Source organism: Ranitomeya variabilis, chromosome 3, assembly GCF_051348905.1.
Source record: "Ranitomeya variabilis isolate aRanVar5 chromosome 3, aRanVar5.hap1, whole genome shotgun sequence".
Lineage (NCBI taxonomy): Eukaryota > Metazoa > Chordata > Amphibia > Anura > Dendrobatidae > Ranitomeya > Ranitomeya variabilis.
In genome coordinates this window covers 645,552,111-645,576,686 of record NC_135234.1, presented here as the reverse complement: position 1 = coordinate 645,576,686, position 24,576 = coordinate 645,552,111, and the positions used below count along the sequence as shown (strand labels likewise).

At 48.6% G+C, this 24,576-nt stretch overlaps 1 protein-coding gene across 2 annotated transcripts in view; it reads left to right on the top strand.

Moving 5' to 3' along the window:
• STAT6 (signal transducer and activator of transcription 6) overlaps window positions 1-24,576 on the top strand; it is a 285,544-nt gene that overhangs the window by 209,688 nt on the left and 51,280 nt on the right. For both annotated transcript variants that reach the window (XM_077297711.1, XM_077297710.1), the window contains 4 exons: window positions 4,553-4,640; window positions 5,790-5,906; window positions 6,312-6,404; window positions 8,972-9,178. In XM_077297711.1, the coding sequence (XP_077153826.1) occupies window positions 4,553-4,640; window positions 5,790-5,906; window positions 6,312-6,404; window positions 8,972-9,178 (505 nt within the window). The remainder of the gene's footprint in view (window positions 1-4,552; window positions 4,641-5,789; window positions 5,907-6,311; window positions 6,405-8,971; window positions 9,179-24,576) is intronic.

Here is a 24,576-nt window from a genome sequence, read left to right as displayed (position 1 = left end):
ACAGTCCGTAATCATTTGTTTCAAAGGTCACATGATATGAATTTGTTCACACTGCCATTAGAGGCTCCATTTGGAAACTATTCTCTATAGTTCTGTAATGTGACATCATAAAGTCAACATGTAAGATAAAAACAACAGAAACAAAACCAAACCATGTACCATACATAAGAAATCACGAAAAACCCCATAGCCCTCTTAATATAATTTCTAGCCTCTCGTTAGCACTTCCTTATTGAGACCAAAAAGTTTTGTTTTGTTCTGTTTCAAACAGTTACCCTTTTTGTAAAGATGAGAAAAGAGCATGTGCCTTGAAATCCAGAGCAAGAAGCAATGCAGCAATTCTGCATAGGGGAGCATTGGCATGCCTGGGTTTGTAGGAGGAAGGTAGGAGAGGCAAGAAGCAGGTAGATTAGTAGGAAAGAGAGGTGGAGGTGGAGTGGGATATGGCACACAAGGAAGAGATAGAAAAGGGAGGAACTTGCATGGACCATTTTCAGAAAGTGCAGGACCATTAATCAGCCTGCCCACTAACTGGGTGAAGGTTTTCTGGTTGCAATTCCAACTGTCATTGCAGCCAACATGATGAAATTTCTGAGAAACAATTGTTGTGGGTAATATTGGGGTCCCTCTGAGATGTACCAATCCCTCTGGAGTGTAGAATGCTTGGTGTTAAAAGCAGTATGGAATGCAGCATCCTAAACAAATTTGTCATTCCCAAATCTGCTTGGGCCTGGGTACTGCAGATATTCAGCCTTCCCCCTACCTCCTTCTGGATTCTGTTTATATAATGTTCTTTATAAAGTGTTATATATCAAGTTATTCATTGCTATGGTTAATAATACTATTGCTATTTAATTAAGAGGCTGCTGTGACCATCAAGCAGCATTCTGGTATGTAGTTATTTTTGATTATGGAATGAGGAGCCTGTAAAATTCTTGATGGTATATTGGTTAAATTGGTAAAGGCAGCTCTATAATACTTTAGTCAAGCCAAAAAAAATTGAGCATATATTCTGCTCAGCGCATCCTTAATTCAACTTTTTTTTTATAAACTCCCAGACCATAATTAAAAAAAAAAAATAACAAAGGGACTTAAATTTGAACTGTACTTTAAAAATACTCTGAATGAATAAATAGTACAGGCAAATATAAAAAACTTTGCTATATAGAATATATTATCAGAAAAATTTACTCCCATCTCTACTTATGAACTACCACTTCTTCCCTGCCTTCTGAACTCTAAATCCATTGTGAATACCCAGCTCAAATCTATCTTGTTCCAAAATGACAGACTGCCAGCACAGTGAGGTATCAGATTACACCTCCTATTATACTCTATTGAGAGGGGAAGGAGGAGTGAAGTGAAATGTATGAAATTGGGCAGAGGGAGACATAGAAAGATTGTGCTGCGTTTTCTGACAAGTCTTATACCTCACCCCGAGTTGGATTTACATCTACACTGCTCAGTACTGCTGTATAATTTCCTCCATGCTGCTGTGGCTTCTGTGTGTTAAGTAAAAAATGAAAAGCAGGAATCTATCTCCATGTGTTGTAATGTGTAAGTGACTCATTCTGCAGCTAGTTTTCGCCCACCAGTTCAGAGTTAATTGCTAATTACGAGATAGTGCCTGCAGGGGGATAAAATAGTGCTAATGCAGGATAAAATACTTATAATAGCCAGTAACAGTATTATTTCTCATAAATGAGAAATAAATTAAAACAACAGTGTGGGGTCCCCCGTAATTACGATAACCAGCTAAAAGAAAGCCGACACCTGGGGGCTGATGTTAATATGCAGGGAAGGGGCCAGTATCCAAAAAGGTTCCCAGGTTATTAATATCAGCTATAAAGAATATGTACACTGGCGCCTAATCACCTGAAAGGGTAGAGTAGAGTGCTGCGGGAGCTGCAAGTGGTTGCAACAGGTTCTGTGCCAACCCTGTTAAAAAGAACAACCAAGTAGTAAAAGATAATTTGAACCACTGCGCTACCCAAGATCAAAAAAACAAAAACTTACTTGTTAAGAAGTCAGTTTTTGTATATAAGAGCCACCTATTCCTTTAGGAGAGAGGTTGAACCTGATTGTAGTATGTTACTGAAAGGAATATCATAGAGTCAGTGAAATTGATATTAACAAGATCGTGCAGGTAGATAATCACGAATATTGTATATACACACTTACTTATTGTGTGAGGCTGTATGTGCTACACTTAAGGTGTTCCTATGTGGATTCTGATGTTAATCCTTCCACAGGTTTAGAGAATAATTCTGAAGGAAAATAGTAGATTGTATATTATAGAACATAGATATCCTAACAGACCTCAACCTTATGTTAATAATGATATCGATTCATACCACTTACTGCTTATGTTAAGCTCTGACGGCTGCACCTGGAGTGCTTGCTTGCTGCAGTCTGGTGAACCGATACTGATAAGGAGAGGGATAAGGTGGTAATGTGAACAATCTGTCCTAGAACTTTTAGAACTAGCAGTGCCAATAGAATAAAGCTATCCGTTCACTCACCATATACTTTCTGGAGTAAGCGCTTATCCTGATGTGCCTGTAATATTTGTAGCGCTGATTCCGTCCGGCAATTGGTGGTGCGGGCAGTGCCAGGGGTTCCTGAAGAGTCGCGTACTAGTGGGTATAGCCATGACGAAGAGGGAAGTTAACCCTCGAAACACGTAGGCAGCTTGTCTCCATCACGCACCCGTCCTTACTCTGTGTGATGTCACATCAGCTCCGCCCCCAATTCGTCACCGCGTCCTCAGCGCTGCTTCCGGCCGGGGCACGCGAGGCGCTGGTGCTCTCCCGCGCTCCTGCGCTCCCACTAGTACGCGACTCTTCAGGAACCCCTGGCACTGCCCGCACCACCAATTGCCGGACGGAATCAGCGCTACAAATATTACAGGCACATCAGGATAAGCGCTTACTCAAGAAAGTATATGGTGAGTGAATTGATAGCTTTATTCTATTGGCACTGCTAGTTCTAAAAGTTCTAGGACAGATTGTTCACATTACCACCTTATCCCTCTCCTTATCAGTATCGGTTCACCAGACTGCAGCAAGCAAGCACTCCAGGTGCAGCCGTCAGAGCTTAACATAAGCAGTAAGTGGTCTGAATCGATATCATTATTAACATAAGGTTGAGGTCTGTTAGGATATCTATGTTCTATAATATACAATCTACTATTTTCCTTCAGAATTATTCTCTAAACCTGTGGAAGGATTAACATCAGAATCCACATAGGAACACCTTAAGTGTAGCACATACAGCCTCACACAATAAGTAAGTGTGTATATACAATATTCGTGATTATCTACCTGCACGATCTTGTTAATATCAATTTCACTGACTCTATGATATTCCTTTCAGTAACATACTACAATCAGGTTCAACCTCTCTCCTAAAGGAATAGGTGGCTCTTATATACAAAAACTGACTTCTTAACAAGTAAGTAAATTTTTGTTTTTTTGATCTTGGGTAGCGCAGTGGTTCAAATTATCTTTTACTATTAATATCAGCTGTTTGCTTATTCTTTACATGTTATTTCGGGGGAGACCCACAAAAATGATGTGGGGTCCCTCTATATTTTATAACCAGTAAAGGCTTAATAGAGAGCTGCAGGCTGATATTAATAGCCTAGGAGAGGGCCATGTACATTGGCCCCCTCCCAGACTAAGAACATCAACTCTCAGCCACCCCAGAAATGGCGCATCCATAAGATGTGTCAATTCTGGCGCTTAACCTCCACACCTCCCACTTGCCTTGGTGCAGTGGCAAGTGGGGTAATAGGTTTGGAATTGATGTCGGCTGTTTTATGGCCGCTAACCTCAAGCCCATGGGTTAGTAATGAAGAGGCATCTATATGATTTATATTTTTTTAATTGAATTCATTGTAATACACGAGTATTCAATGTAAAAATGAGTTTAATAAGAAGATATTGGATCTCAAATTGTAACATTTTTGAATAAGATGAAAAATACATATTCTATTTTATGGTAAAACAAAGATAGGATAAAATTATTTGGTGAAATATGTTGATGCTGGTTTAAGTCTTAGAGAAAAGAATACATTTTGTAAAATTTAAAAAAATGGTTTTCTGGGCATCAGCTACATTTCTGCAGTTGCTCTATGCAGTTACTCAAAATACAAAAAGGGTTTACAAGCTGTGATACTTTCAAAATGGGGTGCTACTAGCAGGGCTGTGGAGTCAGAGTCGAGGAGTCGGTGTTCATTTTGGTGCAGTCGGAGTCGGTATGAAATATCTAATGTAACAGCAGATTATCCTGATAGTGTGTAAGCCTGAGTAAGAAACAAAGCAAAGTCCTGACAGTGTGCATATAGCGAACTGTCAGGACTTAGCAACCTACAGCTACATAGAGTGACCACAGAAACACAGAGAAAACCTGGAAAACCCTTTGAAGGTAATACATTGTTGATTATTCCCATTTTCTCTTTCCTCCCAGGTTAATGGTAGTCTGGGAGCGATGCTAAAATTATTGGATTTATTTATGACATTCACAATTGATTTTTTATGTGTGTCTCTAGTGATGGCGCTGGAGAAATTGAAAATGGAAGGTCTTTGTTTGAATTCACCCAAGCCACACAGACCTGTGGAGCAGTATTTAAAAACATGGTATGAATTAAACTAAATCATGTTTTGTTGAAAAGAAGCCACAAAAATATGGGAACCAGTCAGGTTGGTGACAGTTAGTGCCCCTAAACGCATTAGATTATTGGCATTCAAATGATCTCTAGGCCGACATCAATGTCTCTTGACTTACTCATAAAGGTGAACAATAGACTCGGCTGAGCACTTCATTGATTTCTATGAAAGGAGCGTTTCTAAAATTTCCCCTCAACAGCTTATTTTGAGTTAGAACAAAACGATCAGCTGCTAAAATTTTGCCAGACTTTCCTTTTCCATGACAAAATCTGTCGAGGAAGAGTCGGGAGGCCCCAATACGCATTGGACTGTCTGCCGACCCTGTTGATATTGGTGGAAATGGACAACTTTAGTCTAATGTTAGGTGGGCTTTTAGGGGACCCAGTTACTGAGGACAAGTCCCATTAATCTTTAGCAGCTACCATCAATGTTTAATCAATTAAGGTCCAATGCTGTTCCCAACAATCATCTTTCTAGAAAAAGAGTTTGTCTTCCCTACTGCTGACATCTCACAACGCCAAGTACTAGCTGCAACTGTCAGTAAGATTTGGTGGATGGAGATGAATATACTTTGACCCATGACCTACTATATTTCATTCTATAGCTGGACTTCTATAGAATGAAATATATAGAATTCTCATTTTAGTACCAGGATTAAATAGCCATCTTTAAGTAAATACACCAGTTTTATCAGGTCTAAACGATCTACAGTGGGTACGGAAAGTATTCAGACCATTTTTAATTTTTCACTCTTTGTGAATTGCAGCCATTTGGTAATTTCAAAAAAGTTATTTTTTTCACATTAATGTACACTCTGCACCCAATCTTGACTGAAAAAACAGTCAAGATGGGGTGTAGAGTGTACATTAATGAGAAAAAAAATGAACTTTTTTGAATTTACCTAATGGCTGCAATGAAACAAAGAGAGAAAAAAGTAAAGGGGTCTGATGTACAGTTTGTATTGTGAAATCTGGTGATGAATAAGCCTTAGTTGATACTCTATACTGAATGCAATTTTGGGGATTTCTTTTATACTATAGTTTTCATATTTTATAGTCTTGTACATGTCCATGTTTATTGCACCTTGCTATCAACAAACTCTGGATTTCTGATTTTCAGCTGCTAAAAAAGATCAAGCGCTGTGAGAGAAAGGGATCGGAATCGGTGACGGAGGAGAAATGTGCTATATTGTTTACTGCCGAAATTCATTTTAGTGGTGCCACTTACGTTATACAGGTAACTTCACAACTTTGAGCCCTAAATATCTATCATCACTATTATTATTATAACTATATCATTGTTATTTTTATTATCATTATTACTATCATCATTATTTTTATTACTACTACCACTTGTTGTAGTAATAATGCCATAAATAGTATAACTGTGGTGCACACATAAATGTAGTAAACCTCTGCATGCCTTTAATTTCATACTGGATTGTAAGGAGGTCCTTAGCTTGTTTTAAGAGAAAATTGCCTTTATCCATGAAGCACACACCACAACCCCTGTACTGAGGCCCGGTATGGCTGTATGATTCCATAATAATGAGCCATACGTCCTCTGTATACAGGCTCCCTTATTACACTGACCTCGTGGTAACACTTATAGTTTACATTTCAGTATTTTCTTTTATCTTAGGCCTTGTCGTTACCTCTGGTTGTCATAGTCCATGGAAATCAAGACAACAATGCGAAGGCCACAATTCTGTGGGACAACGCTTTCTCCGAGATTGTAAGTTTATACAAATGTAAAATGCTGCAGTAGGATGTTATGTGACCCTGGGTGCGATGGAATGTGTTATGTAACACTGCTCCGCCAGTAGTAGGAATGCGACATGTGGCAGACACCTGAGCAAGCAGAATGTGGGCCAAAAATACTGAACCTTATTTTGAGAAGAACATTTACACACTTCCTAAGCAAGGCAATTCTTCACTTTTATTTCTGTACACTTTATATCATATACATACCAACTTTCAGAAAGCCGACTGATTTTTTACTAGGGTCTTTAATAAAAGGCAATTCAAGGGTTGTCCACTACCTGCATAACGTCATATTAAAAGAAGTAATCCCCCTTGTAAGAGATATAGATAGATAGATAGATAGATAGATAGATAGATAGATAGATAGATAGATAGATAGATGCAGATACTTCTCTCCCACTTGTGGGCCCTGCAGCCAATCAGGGGCTGTTTTGGGCTGCTGCGCTCTCACTTCGTCCGCTGGTCTGCCATTCAACCGAAGGTATATACAGTACATCCTACAAAAAACCCCCACTCTTCCTACCATGATTCAGAGATATATTTTTTACTATGCATATTTAATGAACACAAGTAAAAAAGTGGAAAGGGAACACTCCAAACAAGATCATATTAAAGGGTAAGCGCTGCATATTTACAGTTTTATGTCTCGGTATGCATAAAACTATCACAGAATATAAGGTTAATTGATTCAGGTAAATCCCATTTTAAATAAGGTGCATAGTGCAAGGTAAGTAAAACATGTGACATTTACACTGAAAATGGCAAGTGCATTTATACAAAAAATAGTTGAGGTATGACGTACCTTTATTAAATGTAAAGAGCCATTATGCCTTATGCACTTACCGTAATTCATTATATCCTGAGGTATTGCGGGATTAGTTCTTATAAAGTATTATATTTTAGACCATATTAAGGATAAGATATTTACTAGACCATGACCCTCTTGCCGTCTACACCCGACGTACGTTTCGCCTGTGCTTCTTCAAGGGGTGGAAGAAGGAAGTAAGAGGGCAGCAGCCAAATAGCCATAGGTGATTGGTTGAAGGACTCATGTGGCATAAAAGTACTGACATCACTGGAATGAGACCAGTGTGAGAGAAAATTATGTGTTATTTATTTTATAATGGGGAAGACTTCATTTAAAGAGGATGTGTCCGCATAGTGGACAACCCCTTTATTTCAATCACATTTGACATTAAAATTATGAAAATAATAAATAAAAATAAAGTAATTTGTGAAGAAATAAATGAGTGTTTTATTTAGAAAGATTACCACAAGCCTCAGGTGGTAAGCAGATAAAATATTCTCCATAGCCTGGTGGCTGCTTAATTCGATGCTCATAGTTGCCCTCTTGTTGAGTGGTTCATTTTGTGTCACATACTAATAGATAGGTAGAGTTGAACTGATAATAAAAACATCTTCATGAGAAAATTGGTTGTCATTTTTGCTGCTCATATGGTAGTCAGGTTGAATATGTTCTCATAGCAGCATTAGCACCTCATGCACACTGTAGGGTTTACTCGGCAGTGCCCAATGGCCACATGGCTTTCTAGTATCAAGAAAGGTAAGGAAAGCTTTGGACTAGAGATGAGTGAATCAATTCTGAACTAATGACTTCACTAGTAGTGACAGACCGCTCCTGCTGGCGATTCAGTGGCTTCTGCTGATGTCGCGTCGATTGCGAGCAGCTGCTCGTCTTCCACTCTGCTCTGCTGACCAGAAATGTGAGCATGAATTTTCAGTAATGATGAGGTGCTACCTGCACACTTACGCTTTCACTCCCTACAGGTGGTCATGGCTGCGTTAGCGCGTATGTGACTGCTACCATAGATTAGCGGTAGATGCTCAAAGATGAAACCACACCCACCACATGAGATGGGGTGTGATTGGCTAATATTAGCTGCAAAATTGTGCAGCCAATTTAGAAGTTTTGGAAAGTCTCACCCATTGAACGTGGGTGTGGATTTGGCCACGTGTGGCAGCCTTTCAGTGTGTTCTTAGTCTTACCATAAAAGCCAACATTGTCAATTTTGTAAACAAATAATGATCAATAGATATTACGGATAATGCACCTACTGTATATGACTAAAAATTTTGGTGTAAGCATGTGTTTTATAATTTTGTAGATTGATTTAAGCCCTCCATACACATTAGATTAATGTCAGCCACACCCTCCGATATTGACGGCTTCGGAGGATAGTCTAATGTGTATGGCGCCCCAGGTCAGTTGATTGTCGGGGGAGTTAAGGATCCTGCAAGTTTGATTTTGAGCAAACAAACCTTTTGTTCTCCTGGAGATAACCTGCTGCCATACATCTGGTTGCAGCTTTATCATACAGGACAGAAGAGTGCTCAGCTGGGGAGATGCTCCGGTTGAAAGTTTGTCATAAACCATCATACGGCCGACAGCCATCTAATGTGTATGGAAGGCTTTGCTGTAATTACAATTGTACAGGTCATCATTTTTGTAATTTCCAAATTATGGAATCAGAAGGTCAATTATATATAGCTCATCCTTTGTACTATTATCATTGACAGGCAAGACAACCCTTCTATGTACAAGAGAAAGTGCCTTGGAGAAAGATGTGTACCACCTTGAATATGAAATTCATGTCTGAAGTGGGAACAAAACAAGAGCTGTCGAAGGATCATTTCTGGTTTCTTGCCCAGAAGATCTTTGGAGACAATTGCCTTAGCTATGATGATCTAAAAGAACACCATGTGTCCTGGACCCAGTTTAACAAGGTAATAATTCATGTAAAATTTATGTTGATATTGTTATTTTTTTTATTTTTTTTTTATTACATACTTTTTCTTTGGTGTTTTCAATAATAACAAATGAACGTTGCATTAAATTGTTGAAAATATATCTTGGTTGTATCCAGTGTAAATAAACAGGTCAAACTGAACATTGCAATGTTGAGTGCTTTTTGCTCCTCCATTACTGATATGCATGGGTTCAATATGTTTGTTGATAGCATCGCGTGGATCATCACAGATAGAAAACAATAAATTTGGGCCCCGAATCGTCAAGGCAATTTCAGCAGAATTCAGGTGTAAATTGTTTTGAAAAGTTGCAAAATTTTGGCGCAACCCAAAATTGCACAAAAGTCTTATGATTTTTTGTTGTTTTCACACCAGTTTCTCCCATTTTTCCCATTTTGGCGGAGGTGGGCATGACTGGGGTGCAACTCATGTAATTCATGATAAGCTGTGGCATTCTCTATGTGACAAATCTTACTCCACTCTTTGACTAAGATTTCTAGCATGGCCATTTGACGACACTTGTAAGACACAGGAGCGTCTGACTCCATCATGCCCCATCATTAAGATCGCCGGTCTTGATGAATGAGGGCATCTCTTTTTTTTCTTTCACTTGACATCTTAAAATAGAACTGAAATTGAAATTGATTGTGGCTGCAAAGCACTTTTAACTTGACTTTGTGCTGTGTGTCATGGCTTCGTGTATAACACAAGTCTTGACACTGTCAGCTGAGCCATGTCAAGGATAAAACCTATGACAAACATATCCCAATGTCCTATTGATTTATCAAGAAAAACACAACGTGTTGCGTTACTCTTCTCAAAAATCTGGAACTTCGGTTGGAGGTTCATAGTGCCTGTATGTACAGAGCCTAAACTGGTAGCAAGTAAGTGCTCCATAAGTATCCTGATGCAGATATTCTGTTAAAATTTGAATTGTAGGCTTCAAATTGAGATTTTGGTTTTGGCTTTTATCCTAAGTAGTGTTGAGCGATACTTTCCGATATCGGAAAGTATCGGTATCGGAAAGTATCGGCCGATACCGTCACAGTATCGGAATCCAATCCGATACCGATACCCGATCCCAATGCAAGTCAATGGGACGAAAATATCGGAATTAAAATAAACCCTTTCTTTCCTTGTAGGTTAATTCTACATGAAGGAAAACAACTAAGAATAATGTAGGATGTATTGGGGGAGGTGGCGGAGACATTAAAGGCACAGGGGTTTATCCCAATCAAATAGAATAGCAGTATTTTTAATTTTTTTATGACGTTCGGCGTTAGAAAGAATTTGACTATGTTAATTTTTTATTTATTTTGTCAGATATTGATGTTTCACTACTTCCACGCCCTTCACCCTATTTTTTACTTCTCCCACACTTTCTTCTTCATTATCCTCATCATCAGCTTCTGTGACATCAACTTCTTCACCTTATTCATCTTCTTCTTTTCTACGTATATATATATTTTTTTTTTTACATTGTTCATATTCTTTTTATTTAACTATTATCTTTTTTATATTCAACTTCTTCATCATATTCTTATTTGTGACAGGCATTCCCGTAGTTGTTATCTATAAAAGTTTGAAGATTACACCTTCCGTTCTGCCTGTCACAAAACAGTTACATTTGTCCGCGTTCAGTTTGGCCTGCAGCATCAGGCTTTATCCAGGGGCACCACGAGGAGGAACGGACTCACCCCCATACACTGCTTAGTCTTCTTCTGCTTATAATTTAGATAATATCTTTTGCTCTGATATTTAGTCTTATGCTTAATGTTCTTCTGCTCTTTGTTCTGCAGCCTCTTGTTCTTCTGCTTCTCGGTCTTCCAGGTTGTCGTCGTCATCTCCAGGGTCGTCATCTCCAGGGTCGTCGTCATCGGGGTCGTCGTCATCGGGGTCGTCGTCATCGGGGTCGTCTTCAGGGTCATCGTCTCCAGGGTCGTCGTCATCTCGGTGGTTGTCATCTCTGGTGTCGTCATCATCTTAGGGGTGGTCTTCCGGGTCATCGTCTTTCGGGTCTTGAACTTGGAAATGTAGCAGAAGGTACAAGAAGGCTGAGAAAATGCCGAGAAACAGCTGATGGAACTGGAACTCGGATGGCTACCCGAAGGTCCAAGAGCCAATGGAACTACCGAGGACCAGCTGACGTTACTGGAACCCGGTTACTAAGCAGGAGGTACCCGTGCCTGAAAGCACTACCAAGGACCACCTGACGTTGGTGGAACTCGGATACCCAGAGGGAGGCACCTAAGCCAAAGGCTCTGCCCGGAACCAGCTGACGGTACTGGAACCAGGATGGGGAGCAGAAGGTACAAGAGCAAAAGACACTGCCGAGAACCAGCTGACGGTACTGGAACCCGGATGGGTAGCCGAAGGTCCAAGAGCCAATGGAACTACCGAGGACCAGCTGACGTTACTGGAACCCGGTTACTAAGCAGGAGGTACCCGTGCCTGAAAGCACTACCAAGGACCACCTGACGTTGGTGGAACTCGGATACCCAGAGGGAGGCACCTAAGCCAAAGGCTCTGCCCGGAACCAGCTGACGGTACTGGAACCAGGATGGGGAGCAGAAGGTACAAGAGCAAAAGACACTGCCGAGAACCAGCTGACGGTACTGGAACCCGGATGGGGACCTATTCAAGCTTGTCTTCCTAGGGCCCCAACTGGCGGTGTGTTAGAGCCCAGGGACAGCAGGAGGAGGAGCAGGAGGAGGAGGAGCAGGGGGAGGGGAGTGTAGGCCGAAGCCTGCACAGGCGGCAGCTTTGGGTGTGTTGTGTCTGCGTGGCTTTTGCAGGACACGTTGCCGGCTACACAGCAGGGGAACAGCTGGCGGTGCTGGACCCCACTGACACATTGGCGAGGTGTTTGGCTCTGTGCAGCCAGCACTTCCGGACAGCAACTAGCGTTGTTGGAGCCCGGGCTCTGCAGGTGGAGCAGAGTGTAGGCCGAAGCCTAATTGAACCGATTTCAAAAGTCACCTTTAACCCCCCCTCAGGGGTTACAAAGTAGAAGAGCCACAGCTTATGCAGCAGCAGTGCTGCGCAAGTCAAAGGTTGCTCTTGTAATTTTTCTCCTTGCACACGCTGAATGGAACACGTATAACATTTAGCCCTTTATACAGTCAAACTGTGTAATGGAGGCGAGAGTTCCCTTTGTAATGAGACGCAGCACAGGTGTCAAGAATCCCACCTTGGTGCTGGGTGCAGCCTCCCGAGCGTTGTTATTTGCTGTACAGGAGTCTGCGCTGTCGTGTTATCCCCTGGCCTAGCGCCGTTAGCGCTGCCCATCTTCTGGCATCATGTAATGTCGGCCGGTGCGGTTCGCGATGCCCCTGAATCCCAGCCCCGCAGTGTCTTAACATTGTTAAAACACTGCGGGGCTGGGATTCAGGGCCTGGCGCAGCACATATGTTCGCCTCTCACACTCGGGTCCTTACACCCGCTTCAGACTGTGCGGCGTCATCTGATCCCTTATCGCATGCCACGGCCATGAAGCCGCACAGTCCGAAGAAGGCGGAAGGAGAGGAGGGACAGGCGAACTGATGCACTGATCCTGCCCATCAATCACACCCTCGCAGTCCCAATAAATAAGACACCGAGGGGCGTTGTGTGGGTCAGGGCGGCCGCAGAGGCGCAGCCAGCCAAACAATGATGCCAGAAGACGGGCAGCGCTACCAAGGGGGTTGCAGCGTGTCATTACAAAGGAAAGTCACACCACCGGGACGGTTAAATGGTCACACAGAGGACACATTTCAGACGTGTTTTCAGTTCCACATGTGCGAGGAGAATACGTTTCTGAGCCACCTTGCACACATGCAGCATTACCGCTGTACAAGGTGGCTGGATAACGTAAAAACGCCTGGGGGAGGGGGGACAGGTTCCCTTCAATTTCAGTTCTTGTGTCTGCGTGGCTTTTGCAGGACACGTTGCCGGCTGCACAGCAGGGGAACAGCTGGCGGTGCTGGACCCCACTGACACATTGGCTGGTGTTTTTCTCTGTGCAGCTAGCACATCTGGGCCCCAACTGGCGGTGTGTTAGAGCCCAGGGACAGCAGGAGGAGGAGCAGGAGGAGGAGGAGCAGGGGGAGGGGAGTGTAGGCCGAAGCCTGCACAGGCGGCAGCTTTGGGTGTGTTGTGTCTGCGTGGCTTTTGCAGGACACGTTGCCGGCTACACAGCAGGGGAACAGCTGGCGGTGCTGGACCCCACTGACACATTGGCGAGGTGTTTGGCTCTGTGCAGCCAGCACTTCCGGACAGCAACTAGCGTTGTTGGAGCCCGGGCTCTGCAGGTGGAGCAGAGTGTAGGCCGAAGCCTAATTGAACCGATTTCAAAAGTCACCTTTAACCCCCCCTCAGGGGTTACAAAGTAGAAGAGCCACAGCTTATGCAGCAGCAGTGCTGCGCAAGTCAAAGGTTGCTCTTGTAATTTTTCTCCTTGCACACGCTGAATGGAACACGTATAACATTTAGCCCTTTATACAGTCAAACTGTGTAATGGAGGCGAGAGTTCCCTTTGTAATGAGACGCAGCACAGGTGTCAAGAATCCCACCTTGGTGCTGGGTGCAGCCTCCCGAGCGTTGTTATTTGCTGTACAGGAGTCTGCGCTGTCGTGTTATCCCCTGGCCTAGCGCCGTTAGCGCTGCCCATCTTCTGGCATCATGTAATGTCGGCCGGTGCGGTTCGCGATGCCCCTGAATCCCAGCCCCGCAGTGTCTTAACATTGTTAAAACACTGCGGGGCTGGGATTCAGGGCCTGGCGCAGCACATATGTTCGCCTCTCACACTCGGGTCCTTACACCCGCTTCAGACTGTGCGGCGTCATCTGATCCCTTATCGCATGCCACGGCCATGAAGCCGCACAGTCCGAAGAAGGCGGAAGGAGAGGAGGGACAGGCGAACTGATGCACTGATCCTGCCCATCAATCACACCCTCGCAGTCCCAATAAATAAGACACCGAGGGGCGTTGTGTGGGTCAGGGCGGCCGCAGAGGCGCAGCCAGCCAAACAATGATGCCAGAAGACGGGCAGCGCTACCAAGGGGGTTGCAGCGTGTCATTACAAAGGAAAGTCACACCACCGGGACGGTTAAATGGTCACACAGAGGACACATTTCAGACGTGTTTTCAGTTCCACATGTGCGAGGAGAATACGTTTCTGAGCCACCTTGCACACATGCAGCATTACCGCTGTACAAGGTGGCTGGATAACGTAAAAACGCCTGGGGGAGGGGGGACAGGTTCCCTTCAATTTCAGTTCTTGTGTCTGCGTGGCTTTTGCAGGACACGTTGCCGGCTGCACAGCAGGGGAACAGCTGGCGGTGCTGGACCCCACTGACACATTGGCTGGTGTTTTTCTCTGTGCAGCTAGCACATCTGGGCCCCAACTGGCGGTGTGTTAGAGCCCAGGGACAGCAGGAGGAGGAGCAGGAGGAGGAGGAGCAGGGGGAGGGGAGTGTAGGCCGAAGCCTGCACAGGCGGCAGCTTTGGGTGTGTTGTGTCTGCGTGGCTTTTGCAGGACACGTTGCCGGCTACACAGCAGGGGAACAGCTGGCGGTGCTGGACCCCACTGACACATTGGCGAGGTGTTTGGCTCTGTGCAGCCAGCACTTCCGGACAGCAACTAGCGTTGTTGGAGCCCGGGCTCTGCAGGTGGAGCAGAGTGTAGGCCGAAGCCTAATTGAACCGATTTCAAAAGTCACCTTTAACCCCCCCTCAGGGGTTACAAAGTAGAAGAGCCACAGCTTATGCAGCAGCAGTGCTGCGCAAGTCAAAGGTTGCTCTTGTAATTTTTCTCCTTGCACACGCTGAATGGAACACGTATAACATTTAGCCCTTTATACAGTCAAACTGTGTAATGGAGGCGAGAGTTCCCTTTGTAATGAGACGCAGCACAGGTGTCAAGAATCCCACCTTGGTGCTGGGTGCAGCCTCCCGAGCGTTGTTATTTGCTGTACAGGAGTCTGCGCTGTCGTGTTATCCCCTGGCCTAGCGCCGTTAGCGCTGCCCATCTTCTGGCATCATGTAATGTCGGCCGGTGCGGTTCGCGATGCCCCTGAATCCCAGCCCCGCAGTGTCTTAACATTGTTAAAACACTGCGGGGCTGGGATTCAGGGCCTGGCGCAGCACATATGTTCGCCTCTCACACTCGGGTCCTTACACCCGCTTCAGACTGTGCGGCGTCATCTGATCCCTTATCGCATGCCACGGCCATGAAGCCGCACAGTCCGAAGAAGGCGGAAGGAGAGGAGGGACAGGCGAACTGATGCACTGATCCTGCCCATCAATCACACCCTCGCAGTCCCAATAAATAAGACACCGAGGGGCGTTGTGTGGGTCAGGGCGGCCGCAGAGGCGCAGCCAGCCAAACAATGATGCCAGAAGACGGGCAGCGCTACCAAGGGGGTTGCAGCGTGTCATTACAAAGGAAAGTCACACCACCGGGACGGTTAAATGGTCACACAGAGGACACATTTCAGACGTGTTTTCAGTTCCACATGTGCGAGGAGAATACGTTTCTGAGCCACCTTGCACACATGCAGCATTACCGCTGTACAAGGTGGCTGGATAACGTAAAAACGCCTGGGGGAGGGGGGACAGGTTCCCTTCAATTTCAGTTCTTGTGTCTGCGTGGCTTTTGCAGGACACGTTGCCGGCTGCACAGCAGGGGAACAGCTGGCGGTGCTGGACCCCACTGACACATTGGCTGGTGTTTTTCTCTGTGCAGCTAGCACATCTGGGCCCCAACTGGCGGTGTGTTAGAGCCCAGGGACAGCAGGAGGAGGAGCAGGAGGAGGAGGAGCAGGGGGAGGGGAGTGTAGGCCGAAGCCTGCACAGGCGGCAGCTTTGGGTGTGTTGTGTCTGCGTGGCTTTTGCAGGACACGTTGCCGGCTACACAGCAGGGGAACAGCTGGCGGTGCTGGACCCCACTGACACATTGGCGAGGTGTTTGGCTCTGTGCAGCCAGCACTTCCGGACAGCAACTAGCGTTGTTGGAGCCCGGGCTCTGCAGGTGGAGCAGAGTGTAGGCCGAAGCCTAATTGAACCGATTTCAAAAGTCACCTTTAACCCCCCCTCAGGGGTTACAAAGTAGAAGAGCCACAGCTTATGCAGCAGCAGTGCTGCGCAAGTCAAAGGTTGCTCTTGTAATTTTTCTCCTTGCACACGCTGAATGGAACACGTATAACATTTAGCCCTTTATACAGTCAAACTGTGTAATGGAGGCGAGAGTTCCCTTTGTAATGAGACGCAGCACAGGTGTCAAGAATCCCACCTTGGTGCTGGGTGCAGCCTCCCGAGCGTTGTTATTTGCTGTACAGGAGTCTGCGCTGTCGTGTTATCCCCTGGCCTAGCGCCGTTAGCGCTGCCCATCTTCTGGCATCATGTAATGTCGGCCGGTGCGGTTCGCGATGCCCCTGAATCCCAGCCCCGCAGTGTCTTAACATTGTTAAAACACTGCGGGGCTGGGATTCAGGGCCTGGCGCAGCACATATGTTCGCCTCTCACACTCGGGTCCTTACACCCGCTTCAGACTGTGCGGCGTCATCTGATCCCTTATCGCATGCCACGGCCATGAAGCCGCACAGTCCGAAGAAGGCGGAAGGAGAGGAGGGACAGGCGAACTGATGCACTGATCCTGCCCATCAATCACACCCTCGCAGTCCCAATAAATAAGACACCGAGGGGCGTTGTGTGGGTCAGGGCGGCCGCAGAGGCGCAGCCAGCCAAACAATGATGCCAGAAGACGGGCAGCGCTACCAAGGGGGTTGCAGCGTGTCATTACAAAGGAAAGTCACACCACCGGGACGGTTAAATGGTCACACAGAGGACACATTTCAGACGTGTTTTCAGTTCCACATGTGCGAGGAGAATACGTTTCTGAGCCACCTTGCACACATGCAGCATTACCGCTGTACAAGGTGGCTGGATAACGTAAAAACGCCTGGGGGAGGGGGGACAGGTTCCCTTCAATTTCAGTTCTTGTGTCTGCGTGGCTTTTGCAGGACACGTTGCCGGCTGCACAGCAGGGGAACAGCTGGCGGTGCTGGACCCCACTGACACATTGGCTGGTGTTTTTCTCTGTGCAGCTAGCACATCTGGGCCCCAACTGGCGGTGTGTTAGAGCCCAGGGACAGCAGGAGGAGGAGCAGGAGGAGGAGGAGCAGGGGGAGGGGAGTGTAGGCCGAAGCCTGCACAGGCGGCAGCTTTGGGTGTGTTGTGTCTGCGTGGCTTTTGCAGGACACGTTGCCGGCTACACAGCAGGGGAACAGCTGGCGGTGCTGGACCCCACTGACACATTGGCGAGGTGTTTGGCTCTGTGCAGCCAGCACTTCCGGACAGCAACTAGCGTTGTTGGAGCCCGGGCTCTGCAGGTGGAGCAGAGTGTAGGCCGAAGCCTAATTGAACCGATTTCAAAAGTCACCTTTAACCCCCCCTCAGGGGTTACAAAGTAGAAGAGCCACAGCTTATGCAGCAGCAGTGCTGCGCAAGTCAAAGGTTGCTCTTGTAATTTTTCTCCTTGCACACGCTGAATGGAACACGTATAACATTTAGCCCTTTATACAGTCAAACTGTGTAATGGAGGCGAGAGTTCCCTTTGTAATGAGACGCAGCACAGGTGTCATGAATCCCACCTTGGTGCTGGGTGCAGCCTCCCGAGCGTTGTTATTTGCTGTACAGGAGTCTGCGCTGTCGTGTTATCCCCTGGCCTAGCGCCGTTAGCGCTGCCCATCTTCTGGCATCATGTAATGTCGGCCGGTGCGGTTCGCGATGCCCCTGAATCCCAGCCCCGCAGTGTCTTAACATTGTTAAAACACTGCGGGGCTGGGATTCAGGGCCTGGCGCAGCACATATGTTCGCCTCTCACACTCGGGTCCTTACACCCGCTTCAGACTGTGCGGCGTCATCTGATCCCTTATCGCATGCCACGGCCATGAAGCCGCACAGTCCGAAGAAGGCGGAAGGAGAGGAGGGACAGGCGAACTGATGCACTGATCCTGCCCATCAATCACACCCTCGCAGTCCCAATAAATAAGACACCGAGGGGCGTTGTGTGGGTCAGGGCGGCCGCAGAGGCGCAGCCAGCCAAACAATGATGCCAGAAGACGGGCAGCGCTACCAAGGGGGTTGCAGCGTGTCATTACAAAGGAAAGTCACACCACCGGGACGGTTAAATGGTCACACAGAGGACACATTTCAGACGTGTTTTCAGTTCCACATGTGCGAGGAGAATACGTTTCTGAGCCACCTTGCACACATGCAGCATTACCGCTGTACAAGGTGGCTGGATAACGTAAAAACGCCTGGGGGAGGGGGGACAGGTTCCCTTCAATTTCAGTTCTTGTGTCTGCGTGGCTTTTGCAGGACACGTTGCCGGCTGCACAGCAGGGGAACAGCTGGCGGTGCTGGACCCCACTGACACATTGGCTGGTGTTTTTCTCTGTGCAGCTAGCACATCTGGGCCCCAACTGGCGGTGTGTTAGAGCCCAGGGACAGCAGGAGGAGGAGCAGGAGGAGGAGGAGCAGGGGGAGGGGAGTGTAGGCCGAAGCCTGCACAGGCGGCAGCTTTGGGTGTGTTGTGTCTGCGTGGCTTTTGCAGGACACGTTGCCGGCTACACAGCAGGGGAACAGCTGGCGGTGCTGGACCCCACTGACACATTGGCGAGGTGTTTGGCTCTGTGCAGCCAGCACTTCCGGACAGCAACTAGCGTTGTTGGAGCCCGGGCTCTGCAGGTGGAGCAGAGTGTAGGCCGAAGCCTAATTGAACCGATTTCAAAAGTCACCTTTAACCCCCCCTCAGGGGTTACAAAGTAGAAGAGCCACAGCTTATGCAGCAGCAGTGCTGCGCAAGTCAAAGGTTGCTCTTGTAATTTTTCTCCTTGCACACGCTGAATGGAACACGTATAACATTTAGCCCTTTATACAGTCAAACTGTGTAATGGAGGCGAGAGTTCCCTTTGTAATGAGACGCAGCACAGGTGTCAAGAATCCCACCTTGGTGCTGGGTGCAGCCTCCCGAGCGTTGTTATTTGCTGTACAGGAGTCTGCGCTGTCGTGTTATCCCCTGGCCTAGCGCCGTTAGCGCTGCCCATCTTCTGGCATCATGTAATGTCGGCCGGTGCGGTTCGCGATGCCCCTGAATCCCAGCCCCGCAGTGTCTTAACATTGTTAAAACACTGCGGGGCTGGGATTCAGGGCCTGGCGCAGCACATATGTTCGCCTCTCACACTCGGGTCCTTACACCCGCTTCAGACTGTGCGGCGTCATCTGATCCCTTATCGCATGCCACGGCCATGAAGCCGCACAGTCCGAAGAAGGCGGAAGGAGAGGAGGGACAGGCGAACTGATGCACTGATCCTGCCCATCAATCACACCCTCGCAGTCCCAATAAATAAGACACCGAGGGGCGTTGTGTGGGTCAGGGCGGCCGCAGAGGCGCAGCCAGCCAAACAATGATGCCAGAAGACGGGCAGCGCTACCAAGGGGGTTGCAGCGTGTCATTACAAAGGAAAGTCACACCACCGGGACGGTTAAATGGTCACACAGAGGACACATTTCAGACGTGTTTTCAGTTCCACATGTGCGAGGAGAATACGTTTCTGAGCCACCTTGCACACATGCAGCATTACCGCTGTACAAGGTGGCTGGATAACGTAAAAACGCCTGGGGGAGGGGGGACAGGTTCCCTTCAATTTCAGTTCTTGTGTCTGCGTGGCTTTTGCAGGACACGTTGCCGGCTGCACAGCAGGGGAACAGCTGGCGGTGCTGGACCCCACTGACACATTGGCTGGTGTTTTTCTCTGTGCAGCTAGCACATCTGGGCCCCAACTGGCGGTGTGTTAGAGCCCAGGGACAGCAGGAGGAGGAGCAGGAGGAGGAGGAGCAGGGGGAGGGGAGTGTAGGCCGAAGCCTGCACAGGCGGCAGCTTTGGGTGTGTTGTGTCTGCGTGGCTTTTGCAGGACACGTTGCCGGCTACACAGCAGGGGAACAGCTGGCGGTGCTGGACCCCACTGACACATTGGCGAGGTGTTTGGCTCTGTGCAGCCAGCACTTCCGGACAGCAACTAGCGTTGTTGGAGCCCGGGCTCTGCAGGTGGAGCAGAGTGTAGGCCGAAGCCTAATTGAACCGATTTCAAAAGTCACCTTTAACCCCCCCTCAGGGGTTACAAAGTAGAAGAGCCACAGCTTATGCAGCAGCAGTGCTGCGCAAGTCAAAGGTTGCTCTTGTAATTTTTCTCCTTGCACACGCTGAATGGAACACGTATAACATTTAGCCCTTTATACAGTCAAACTGTGTAATGGAGGCGAGAGTTCCCTTTGTAATGAGACGCAGCACAGGTGTCAAGAATCCCACCTTGGTGCTGGGTGCAGCCTCCCGAGCGTTGTTATTTGCTGTACAGGAGTCTGCGCTGTCGTGTTATCCCCTGGCCTAGCGCCGTTAGCGCTGCCCATCTTCTGGCATCATGTAATGTCGGCCGGTGCGGTTCGCGATGCCCCTGAATCCCAGCCCCGCAGTGTCTTAACATTGTTAAAACACTGCGGGGCTGGGATTCAGGGCCTGGCGCAGCACATATGTTCGCCTCTCACACTCGGGTCCTTACACCCGCTTCAGACTGTGCGGCGTCATCTGATCCCTTATCGCATGCCACGGCCATGAAGCCGCACAGTCCGAAGAAGGTGGAAGGAGAGGAGGGACAGGCGAACTGATGCACTGATCCTGCCCATCAATCACACCCTCGCAGTCCCAATAAATAAGACACCGAGGGGCGTTGTGTGGGTCAGGGCGGCCGCAGAGGCGCAGCCAGCCAAACAATGATGCCAGAAGACGGGCAGCGCTACCAAGGGGGTTGCAGCGTGTCATTACAAAGGAAAGTCACACCACCGGGACGGTTAAATGGTCACACAGAGGACACATTTCAGACGTGTTTTCAGTTCCACATGTGCGAGGAGAATACGTTTCTGAGCCACCTTGAACACATGCAGTATTACTGCTGTTCAAGGTAGCTGTAAAACATAGAAACACCTGGGGGAGGGGGGACAGGTTCCCTTCAATTTCAGTTCTTGTGTCTGCGTGGCGGTCGCAGGACACGTTGCCGGCTACACAGCAGGGGAACAGCTGGCGGTGCTGAACCCCACTGACACATTGGCTGGTGTTTTTCTCTGTGCAGCTAGCACATCTGGGCAAAAACTGGCGGTGTTAGAGCCCAGGGTCAGCAGGAGGAGCAGGGGGAGCGGAGTGTAGGCCGAAGCCTGCACTCGAGCAAGTTGAAAGGAAACCTTTAACCCCCCCCCCCCCCAGGCGTTTGTAGCTGAAAGAGCCATTGTGTACAGCACTAATGCTGGAAAAGGTAAACTTAGCTCTTTTAATTATGGTCCTTGTACATGCGGAACCTAACATTTATGAAATGTGTCTCCTCACAGCGTTAAACCGTCCGGTAGGTGGAACTTTCCTTTGTCGTGTGACGCAGCACAGCCATCATTTTTACCCCCTTGGCGCCGTGCGCCGCCTCCTCAGCGTTGTTTGAATCTGTCCCGGAGCCTGCGCTGTTAGGTTAGCCCTTGGCCATGCACACATGTTGCGCTGCCCGTCTTCTGACCTCATTTGGTGTCAGGCTGGCTGCGCCTGTGCGGGTGCGCTGGCCGAGATCCCGCCTCGCAGTGTCGTCTAATGTAATCCCACCGCGGGCCTGTGATCCGTGCCCGTGCGCAGTGCATATCCTCTCCTCTCACTCCCCTCCCTACGGCTTTTTCAGACTGTGCGGTGTCACGGCCGTGGCATGCTATTAGGGACCAGCTGACATCGCACAGTCTGAAGAAGCCGTAGGGAGGGGAGTGAGAGGAGAGGATATGCACTGCGCACGGGCACGGATCACAGGCCCGCGGTGGGATTACATTAGACGACACTGCGAGGCGGGATCTCGGCCAGCGCACCCGCACAGGCGCAGCCAGCCTGACACCAAATGAGGTCAGAAGACGGGCAGCGCAACATGTGTGCATGGCCAAGGGCTAACCTAACAGCGCAGGCTCCGGGACAGATTCAAACAACGCTGAGGAGGGGGCGCACGGCGCCAAGGGGGTAAAAATGATGGCTGTGCTGCGTCACACGACAAAGGAAAGTTCCACCTACCGGACGGTTTAACGCTGTGTGGGGACACATTTCATAAGTGTTTGGTTCAGCATGTGCAAGGAGCATCACGAAAAGAGGCACTTTTTCCCTTTGCATCATTACTGCTGCACAAGGTGGCTCCTTCAGTAACAAACGCCTGGGGGGGGGGGGGTCAGGTTCCCTTACATTTAACTTGTTGTGTCTGCGTGGCGGTCGCAGTACACGTTGCCGTATACACAGCAGGGGAACAGCTGGCGGTGCTGAACCCCACTAACACATTGGCGAGGTGTTTGGCTCTGTGCGTACAGCACTTCTGGACGGCAACTAGCGGTGTTGGAGCCCAGGGACAGGTGGAGGAGGAGGAGGTTGGAGGAGGTTGGAGGAGGTAGGAGGGATTGCCACACACACAGCAGGGGAACAGCTGACGTTACTGAACCCCAATAACAGAGGAGGGACTGTTGACTGTGCGTACAGCACTTCTGGACGGCAACTGGCGGTGTTGGAGCCCAGGGACAGGTGGAGGAGGAGGAGGTTGGAGGAGGTAGGAGGGATTGCCACACACACAGCAGGGGAACAGCTGACGTTACTGAACCCCAATAACAGAGGAGGGACTGTTGACTGTGCGTACAGCACTTCTGGACGGCAACTGGCGGTGTTGGAGCCCAGGGACAGGTGGAGGAGGAGGAGGTTGGAGGAGGTAGGAGGGATTGCCACACACACAGCAGGGGAACAGCTGACGTTACTGAACCCCAATAACAGAGGAGGGACTGTTGACTGTGCGTACAGCACTTCTGGACGGCAACTGGCGGTGTTGGAGCCCAGGGACAGGTGGAGGAGGAGGAGGTTGGAGGAGGTAGGAGGGATTGCCACACACACAGCAGGGGAACAGCTGACGTTACTGAACCCCAATAACAGAGGAGGGACTGTTGACTGTGCGTACAGCACTTCTGGACGGCAACTGGCGGTGTTGGAGCCCAGGGACAGGTGGAGGAGGAGGAGGTTGGAGGAGGTAGGAGGGATTGCCACACACACAGCAGGGGAACAGCTGACGTTACTGAACCCCAATAACAGAGGAGGGACTGTTGACTGTGCGTACAGCACTTCTGGACGGCAACTGGCGGTGTTGGAGCCCAGGGACAGGTGGAGGAGGAGGAGGTTGGAGGAGGTAGGAGGGATTGCCACACACACAGCAGGGGAACAGCTGACGTTACTGAACCCCAATAACAGAGGAGGGACTGTTGACTGTGCGTACAGCACTTCTGGACGGCAACTGGCGGTGTTGGAGCCCAGGGACAGGTGGAGGAGGAGGAGGTTGGAGGAGGTAGGAGGGATTGCCACACACACAGTAGGGGAACAGCTGACGTTACTGAACCCCAATAACAGAGGAGGGACTGTTGACTGTGCGTACAGCACTTCTGGACGGCAACTGGCGGTGTTGGAGCCCAGGGACAGGTGGAGGAGGAGGAGGTTGGAGGAGGTAGGAGGGATTGCCACACACACAGCAGGGGAACAGCTGACGTTACTGAACCCCAATAACAGAGGAGGGACTGTTGACTGTGCGTACAGCACTTCTGGACGGCAACTGGCGGTGTTGGAGCCCAGGGACAGGTGGAGGAGGAGGAGGTTGGAGGAGGTAGGAGGGATTGCCACACACACAGCAGGGGAACAGCTGACGTTACTGAACCCCAATAACAGAGGAGGGACTGTTGACTGTGCGTACAGCACTTCTGGACGGCAACTGGCGGTGTTGGAGCCCAGGGACAGGTGGAGGAGGAGGAGGTTGGAGGAGGTAGGAGGGATTGCCACACACACAGCAGGGGAACAGCTGACGTTACTGAACCCCAATAACAGAGGAGGGACTGTTGACTGTGCGTACAGCACTTCTGGACGGCAACTGGCGGTGTTGGAGCCCAGGGACAGGTGGAGGAGGAGGAGGTTGGAGGAGGTAGGAGGGATTGCCACACACACAGCAGGGGAACAGCTGACGTTACTGAACCCCAATAACAGAGGAGGGACTGTTGACTGTGCGTACAGCACTTCTGGACGGCAACTGGCGGTGTTGGAGCCCAGGGACAGGTGGAGGAGGAGGAGGTTGGAGGAGGTAGGAGGAGGTAGGAGGGATTGCCACACACACAGCAGGGGAACAGCTGACGTTACTGAACCCCAATAACAGAGGAGGGACTGTTGACTGTGCGTACAGCACTTCTGGATGGCAACTGGCGGTGTTGGAGCCCAGGGACAGGTGGAGGAGGAGGAGGTTGGAGGAGGTAGGAGG